This window comes from Momordica charantia (genome assembly GCF_013281855.1).
Source record: "Momordica charantia cultivar OHB3-1 chromosome 4 unlocalized genomic scaffold, Mcharantia_2.0 BLBB01000004.1, whole genome shotgun sequence".
In the NCBI taxonomy this organism is placed as follows: Eukaryota; Viridiplantae; Streptophyta; class Magnoliopsida; order Cucurbitales; family Cucurbitaceae; genus Momordica; species Momordica charantia.
Window position 1 is genome coordinate 19,262,220 of NW_028275162.1, and position 8,948 is coordinate 19,271,167.

The 8,948-nt window shown below is 29.9% G+C and overlaps 1 protein-coding gene across 1 annotated transcript; it reads right to left on the reverse strand.

Moving 5' to 3' along the window:
• Positions 1-603: 603 nt before the first annotated feature.
• LOC111010360 (transcription factor HHO3) lies at positions 604-3,340 on the reverse strand. Its single transcript, XM_022283731.2, has 5 exons — positions 2,930-3,340; positions 2,558-2,847; positions 2,198-2,471; positions 2,004-2,080; positions 604-1,113 (listed from the first exon to the last, which is right to left on the reverse strand). The coding sequence occupies exons 1-5, from the start codon at positions 3,072-3,074 to the stop codon at positions 748-750; spliced, it is 1,152 nt and encodes a 383-aa protein (XP_022139423.1). The 5' UTR covers positions 3,075-3,340; the 3' UTR covers positions 604-747.
• Between the last annotated feature and the right edge of the window lie 5,608 nt (positions 3,341-8,948).

Consider the following 8,948-nt stretch of genomic DNA (forward strand, 5'->3'; position numbering starts at 1 on the left):
ACCTTTTAGTTTCGAAGGACTTCATTTTTCTTTTTCTAACTATTTATTTGGTGTATAATTTTTTTTAATAACACATGTTGGAAGGAGATTCAGACTCACAACCTCTTGATTTGAGATATATGTCAATTACCACTTAACGATACTTGCTTTGGCATTTGGTGTATAATTTTAGCTACATGTGTATGCAGTTGATGGATGATTTATTCATCAACATAAGATGGTCGGGTAGATAATAGATTCTCTTTTATACAAAATTGATGCTTTTTTCTACATTAATTAGGATTGCATTATTGGGAAATTAACAAGTACTTTGAAACTAAATATGGAAAACCGTAATTAAATTGTTCATCAATAATAGCAAAATTTTAAGTATTTTATATATATATAGACAAAATACTTAAAAATTTATAATTATATATATAAAAAAATTAACAGGTTAAATTTAATAATTATTATCAAGATTAATTAACTTAACCGCGAAGTAGGAGATTTAAATTAAAGCCTCCCAAATTTGTTGTACTAAACATAACTAGAAGTATGAGTCAAATTGTAATTATGTTGTCCATTTATTTAATTTGTTCCGGCATTAAGCAGAAAATGAAATTAAGAGAAAGATAAGCGGATTCCGGCATGTTCTTATAAGTTTCTGTGGGCTATGGAAATGGAGGTTCTGTACCAAAACTTTTACACATCAAAACAAAACTGTAGAAATTTAAAAAAAAAAAACAAAAAAACAAAAAAAACGAATTACAAGGCTCGAGAAGCAGGTGAAGGCGAAGACGTGTGGGTGGAGGAAGATGTAGCAGGAGAATTACATTGGGCGGCGGCGGCGGCGACGGCGGCGGACGGCGATTGACCGCAGCAAAGTTTCGCCTTCGGTCTTTGTACTGTATTGGCCAATGGCTGCGGCGGCGCGGCGGCCACCACCGGTGCATAAATTCCATTACTTGTGGCGGCGACGCTGACCGCTTCTCCGGATGAAGTGGTGGTGGCCACGGCGGCGTACTCCGCCGCCGGGACCCATATGCCGCCGACCACCAGGAACTGCGGCGCCTGGGCGCTCTCGCTGTTGTGAATCGTCGGACTCGGCCGTCTCGTGTGCAGACGATATTTCTGAACAAATTAATACAAAATAAAATTAGCTCAAGGAATTTTCTTTTTTTTTTATTAAAAAAATCAATTTGACAGAACGATTTTCACAACTAAAAAAATGTGGAAAATACAAGATTTATACCCTTTTTTTGTTTTTCTCAGGTACATTTCTGCCTTTTATTTCTAAACATTTCCGAATATAAATTTAGTATTACATTTTTAATTAATAAAGGAAAAGAAAAACTTGAGATTCAATCGAAAGTCAAGAGAAAGCGCCTATAGAAGAATTAAAAAAAGAAAAGAGATTTTTAATTCAGATTAATCATTAATATGGTCGAAATTAATCAATTGCATATTAGCTGTAATTAATAAATATACTTGATTGCAGACAAATTTTTAATGTTAGGCTAAAATTCACTCATTTTACTTTAGTTTTGATAACATTTTAGTAATTTATAATAATTACTAGTTTTTTAATTCGAAAAAGGTAATAAATGAGTTTGTAATATGAAATTTTAATGGAATCATTAATTATGTTGAAATAGTTCTCTCCAATCAAATTTGGAGATTCAATTCTTATATTTTTAAAAGACAAAAACAAAATAATTATAAAGAGGACCAATACGCTCCAAACGTCAAACTACATATATTTATATAATATCATACCTTTAGAGATTGTAATAAATGAAAATAAAGTAGAAATACCTTTAAAGTTGAAAAAAAAGCACATTGTTTTAGACAAAAGCAAAACTACAAGTTTAAAAGAAAATTCAACAAGAATATGTGAATAAATAAGTTGTTTTCTTTATTAGAGAAAAAAAAAACTTGAATTTGGTGAGAAATTTATGGACATAGAAAAAAAAATTTATATAATTTAATTTTGAAAGAAAAAAAGAAAAAAACAGACAAACCTGTAAATGACTTTTCACTTCGTCGTTGGTAAGACCATCCACCTTCATCAGCTCTCTGATTTGCTTCGGTGTGGCCACTGCCATTCCAATTTAATTATGTAAATAAATAAATAACTAATTTCTTATTTCAGAAGAAAAAAAAGAAATTGAATTTTTAAATTCACAAAAACGAAGCCTAATTCCCAAATCCCTACCGTGGGAGCCGCCGAGCTGCTGAAGCGCGTGAAGGAACCGCCGGTGCAGCTCCGGCGACCAGCACCGTCTCTGTTTCCTCTGATTCTGCGCCTCTTTCTCTTCCCGTCTGCTGCTCCCACCGCCGGACTCCGTCTCCGCCGTCGAGCTCGTCGCCGCCGCCGGAGTAGAAGACGACGACGCCCCTCCTCCTCCTCCCGTCTTCTCCTTCTGAAACGGCCGGAAAGCACCCCCATTTCTCTTCACCTCAACGACGGCCGTCTTCTCCGGCGGGCCCTGCATCACCAAACCCAATAACACCAAAAACTCCAACGAGACTAATTTCAACTTCTAAAATCCGCGAAAAGGAAAAAAAAAATTACCTGATTCAGGGGAGGAGGATCCGAGGATTGATTCCAAAGCTGAGCAGATCTGAGCCAATCCGACGGACCCAAATTGTTTTGATCAGACCCACTACTCTTCTCCTTTTCAATTTCCCGTGCCTGTTCCTGTTCAAAATCAGAAACCCCATTTTTGTTTATCGGAATAAACTCCTCCAGAACAGGCCCCATCCCCATCCCCATCTCGCTGGAAGTCTGGTCGGAGCACTCCGATTGGCGATTCTCCGTCGTCGTCGCCGTCTCCGACAGCTGCTGCCTGCAATAATCAATGGCTGCCACAAAACCCAAAACCCCAAATCAGACGAAGAAGAAGAAGAAGAATGTTAGAATCGGGTCGGTTCGGGTGGTCCGGACCTTGGGTGACGAGGTCCAAGCAGAGAGGGAGCTCGCGCTGGAACATGAGAACTTTCCGGCGCTCGTGCTCGAGAGATTCGGCGTAATCGGAGAGGGAGAAGCCCATTTTGGATGCAATTTCTTGGATTTTGTCGGAGCGAATCATGGTACCCAGAAGTGCTCTGTTTCTTGTGGAAATCGAAGCAGAAAAAAATTGGAGTCTAGAGAGAGAGAGAGAAAAGTGGAATATGGGATCTAAAATGGAATCGTTGGAAAATGGAAGGAATAAACTTGGAGTCGAAGCTCCATAATCACGCAGAGGAGAGAGAGAGAAGCTTGAGAGAGATTTGTAAAATTGATCGGAGAATTTATGGCAGCCGATTTAGAAGAACGCTTGGAGTAAAATATCGAGGGCGGGGCGTCGCGTAGTGTAACGAATCTATATTTTTTCATGGAAGTTTTGAATAAGCCAAACCCAAGCATTTTTAATTCTTTATTATTATTATTTTCTTCTTCTTCGAGAGTCCAACTATTTTAACAGTAGTTATCTGATTTTATAATAAAAATTCCATATATATTTATTGTTGTTATTATTATTATTATTTGGTTAAATTTTAAATTTTGATTTCATTCTCAATATTTAAAAAAGTATAGCTTTGTCGTTATTACTCAAAAAATCTCAATTTATTTTTTATATTTTTACCTTTTTCAATTATATCTCTATTAGAATCTTGGAATTAGTTTATGGTATGATATTTGGTGAGTTTTAAAAATTTAGAAGAAAATTAGGCATTTAAGAGAGTAAAATTTCTAACTTGTCTGATTCAAGTAAAATTTTGTACTTTAGTGAATATTATGTTATGTGTTAGCCAACTTTTACTATTCACCGACAAGAAGAATATAATTTTTAAAAAATATTTATTAAACATAATAGACTAAAGGAAAATTTTATAAAATTTTTGACTAAATTAAAAAAAATATATTTAATCAATAGAAACTTAAATATGTATTTTAGCCTTGCTTTTTTAGTTTTATTTTTACTAACTTTTTTAATAAGTTGACTTTTAAATGCTGAATATTCACCTCGCTTTATTTGGTTAAAAAAATTGCATAAGATGAGGTTAAGTTTTTTTTTTTTTTAAGAAAAGATTAGGTTAAGTTTTTAATAAAGTTAGAGTTGGTGGGATATTCTAAATTTTCCTGAGCTAAATGATGTAGAAATGCATTTCAAAATAAATGAAATTGCTCTTTTCTTTCACAATTATGGAAAGAGCCAAGAGGAATAATGATGTTAATATCTAGGTGATATCATAAAAAGCTCCCATATCATAAATCTTCAAAAATAAGTATGGAGTTAAATTTTGGTTTTTCTTTTTTATATAAAGAATAAAATTGAAATGGTAGAAACATAAAAATCACCACTGTATTTATCTCTTAAAACCAATAGTTTTTATTCTAAGAAAATCTAATTTTATTATCGTACTTATTTTAAATTTTCATCAATTATTTTTTTTAAGCAACAACATGTTACGGTGAGCATTCGACCTCACAACATTTTGGTCAAATATAGATATCTCAACCAGTTGATTTAAGTTTGTACTAGGTCAATGTTTTATAAATCACACATGAAATTTTATTTGAAGAAATATTTAGTAGGTAAATATTGTTATAGTTATTCATATTTAAAGTAAAGGTTGCAATATCTACTACAAACAATATATAAGGATTTGAATCTCCAAGCTGATTTTATTTACAATAAATTTATGTTTAAATGGACAATTGTGACACTTATCTCAGCGTACTTAATGAAATAGAAAATTTAGAGTAAAAATTGATTGAAAAGTTTGAGTGTGAAAATTAATTAATTAGTCTCATATTTGTTATAAAAAAATAAAAAATGGTGAATTAATTTATTAATTAATAAAATGGTGAATATTCGAGTGGATTCCGTTTTCGTCACCAATCTATGTGCTGTCGGTGACGTAACGCTTTTCCCCACCCAACCCAACCATTATTTTCAGATAAAGATCACTGCCATCTGCCTTCAAAACCCTCTTTTTATACTCCATTATTTTGTCCTTATTGGGTAAAAAAAAAATCACTTTTGATCCCAAAGGTATTAAATTTCTATTCACGCAATATTTTTTTATATATTTATGGATTCGACGCTGATGTAAACAACCGAACTGACATTTTCACAGTATGAAAAAAATATATAAAAAATATAAACTAAATAATGCTAATATAAATATGATATTAATATTAATAATTTTTAACTTATTTAACCTATTTAGTTGTTATTTTAAATATTTGTTATAGGTTTTTTATTTATCTAATTTTTTTAAAAAAGATCCATCAACCTTACATCTAATAGATATTTTCATTAGTATTTTTATAATATTTTTTTCTATGGATACCAACATTTAAAATCTTGTTTGTACTCTCATTGAAGTAAAGATTTTACTTCGAGCTTCAACCACCATCTGATCATTCTACTTTCGAATTAGTAAAAATTTTGTCTCTAAATTTTAATACATAACAACTTAGATTTTGTAGTTTAAAGTTTGTAGTATAAATAACCGACTGTATTTATATTACAAAAGACTAAATCATTTATAACAAAAATTCACGCTCAATTTTGATGAGATTTTTTTATAGTATTGACTAAATTGTTTTAAATTTTAAATATATAGATTAAATTGTTGAATAGTAAAATTTAGATACTAAATTATTATAAAAAAGAAACCTAACAAACTAAAATTTAAAAAGTTTTCTTAACTATAAAAAATATTTTTGGTCAAAAATTAAAATAGGAATATACCACAAGATTCCAAACAGGGAAAGAGGAATCTTGGGCTGCAATCCTGTACGGCCGTGCGCACCCACCAACTAATCATTCATTTTGGCCCTTTGTCCTTCCTTTCCTAATTCTGACCTTTCATGGCCTCCCAAAGCCACCACCCAATTCCTTTCTTAACCCAAAAAAAGGAAGGAGAAAAAAAAAACATTTTTCTTTCTTAATGAATTTATTTATTATTATAATTATTTTCCAAACTTATCTGAATATTCTCGTCCGTATCCTTCCATATCTATATTCTATAATTTATAGAGTAACGACTCAGCTTTAAAATTTAATTCAACGCTCAACAGATATGACGAGCATGTGCAAGTAAACAAAAACATAGTTGAAGAAATATTAAATTAATTTATATACATTATCGATAACAACAAGATATATTTTATTTTTCAATAACTTGTTTGATTGTAATCATGTGTGTTTGGCCTATAACTATCTTATATTGGATGATATTTTAAGAAAGGTTTGAAATATTATCACGTAGCCCCTATACAAAACTCAATCTTATTATAAGTTTATATATTCTTTAGAAATAATGTGCATTTGAGAGTACTAAGCCACAATGTAAATGAATATTCCAATGAAATCCTTTAAGTAAAAAATAAATAAATATAACAATTAACAACCCTATCTTCATCACATTTATTAGTTTGAAAGTTTGAATATAGAATAACTTTTAAAATTGAATAAAGAAAAAAAAATTTACCCAAAATAGAATTAGGAAAATTTTCTAGGTGAGTGGTATGTTTAATTTTTTATCTTAAGACTCATGGTTTGAACCAACCATCTACAGTCTCAAGAGCGGATATCACATGACACATTTAGGTTGTACTTAAAAGAATGCAAGAAAATGTCGAAAGCAGATAGATGTTAATTTGAATTTCGAATCTTGATCTAACTCCTAATCGACTATAATAGATACAAAAAAACACTTTATCAACATATTTAGCTCAATTATATAGTTATTAGAAATCTGATTTCTTAAACTTTGGTTCTTTGTTCATTTCTTGTTTTGTGTTTCGATACCAAATAATTATAAAATATTTTATACAGCTACTAAACACAAGCTTTTATTTGTTTTAATTGATTTAATTATCTAAAGCTTTTAAATCTCAAACTATCAAAATCAAACTTATTAACTAGGAAGATAAAGTTGGTTTGAACCAATTAGCAAAATAGAGTAGTTAGATTAGAGTGGGTAGAAATTAGGTTGAAACATGCTTCATTCTTAATTGTTTCAAATATTATACTATATTTTGTGTAATCAATATTTTAAGAATAAATTTAAATTGTTCAGGTAAGTATAAAGATGCAAAATATGTATATTGCAAAATTTATATGACATAAATAACATAAGACATTGCACTAAAACTAGAAGAGGAGAATATTATTCTACTTCTAATTTATTTTTTCTCAAATTTAATAGCTTTTTTTTTCATTTTAAGAGGGAACTCAGCAATTTTAACTTTTGAACCATCCTACTTAGTTCGATTAATCTTAATTTTAACTTTTGATTTTATAAAATAAAACCATAAGTTTAAATGAATAGTAAAATTAACCCTTTAAATATTAAATTAAAAGTAAAAAGAGCACAATATTTTTATATTTTTAATGTCCTCACATTAAAAGATTCATTATGAACGTTTGTTAATTCTCAAAAAAAAAAAATGAAAAAAGAATTTTACATTTGTTAAATAAGAGACTGTGTGGATGTGATTTCTATTTCCATGTATCAAATCATCTTTAAAAATTTGATTAACAACCTGAGAAATAAACTTGAATCATTGTTTACAAAATGTTTTTAGAAAATAAATAAAATTGTTTTTTATGAACAGCCAATTGAGAAAATCTATTAATATAAAGGTATCTAGAAAATTACGTTCGTCAAAAATATAAAAACAAAGATAAATAGTTTTAATTATTATTTCTTTTTGAAATAGCTCATACGTGTCAACGAACTAGAGTAAATTCTATGAAGGCAAAATATTCTCATTCTCAATTTATGGAAGTTTCAATTTTATTCTTAGAACTTCTAAATTAAGTCATTTTATAAAAAAAATTGATAAAAATTGTCAACAAAAAAATATAGATACTAAATTATTGTTTAAATAACTTATTTTAAAATGTTGAAATACCAATTATATGTTACTTTAACACATGAAATCTAACCTATTCATCAACAAAATTTTTCCTATTTATCAAAATGCTGTGAGAGGCCGATATCTAATTATATTGATAAAACTATAATGTAATACACATCACATTTTCACTAACAAAATTTAACATACCTAATCGAAAAATTACAATAGATCAAGAATAAAATATTTTAAAAGATTAAAGATCAACTCATTGGATATATTATAAAAAATTATCTTAAAAAGGAAGAACTAAAACTATTACTTTTTAAAGTTTAAAGATTAAAATGAATTTTTTTTAAGAGCCTAAAATTAAAATTAACTAATTTTGAGAATTGAGGAATGATGAAATAAAATAAAATAATTTTTATTTAGTCGAATTAATTTTATTTATAAATTTGAATATCCACGCTTTGACGCGGCGCGTTGGGAAAGTGGAAAGATGGACAGTTTCTGGGCTGCTGGGCCTATGGGGTTGCAGAGGCATAAAGTATATCCAGTCCCGGATACCTTAATGTGACCCGATGGTGACTGAACGCCCAGTCACTGAGCTCCACGTGGTCGATGTGGATTGACTGTGACGATTGGTGTTCCGAGTTCTATTGGCGTTCCTGCATCTGCATGTATGCTATCATTCCTCTCTGGGCTCATCTGACACACATTTGGGAGGTTTGGCAGTGGCAATGAATGCTTCCAAATTCCAATCACCCCGTGTCAGGAAAATAGATTATCGTACTTAGAAGGTCAAAAATTAATATGGTTGAAAAACAAAATTCTAACCATAGCATTGTTTTTATCAGGAATCCGAATGAGTCGTGATAAAATCAATTAGAATGAAAACGTTATTCTGTGATATTATTTAGCAAAAATTTTTTGGAATCGTAATAAAAATTCCTTTAATGTTATTTAATAAAACTGTTTCAAATCAAAATCGAAATCATATATATTACAATTATTAGTATACTCCTTTCTTATTTTTAGCTAATTATAAATACAATATTATATAATAAAATTACATCAACTAATAAAAATGGAAGTATAAATGGAG

Coding starts and splice junctions, on each gene's coding strand:
- LOC111010360 (XM_022283731.2), bottom strand. CDS start 3,074: ATGATTCGCTCCGACAAAATCCAAGAAATTGCATCCAAAATGGGCTTC. Junction 2,848..2,929: donor CTTGGACCTCGTCACCCAAG/GTCCGGACCACC, acceptor GTTTTGTGGCAG/CCATTGATTATTGCAGGCAG. Junction 2,472..2,557: donor ATCCTCCTCCCCTGAATCAG/GTAATTTTTTTT, acceptor TTGGTGATGCAG/GGCCCGCCGGAGAAGACGGC.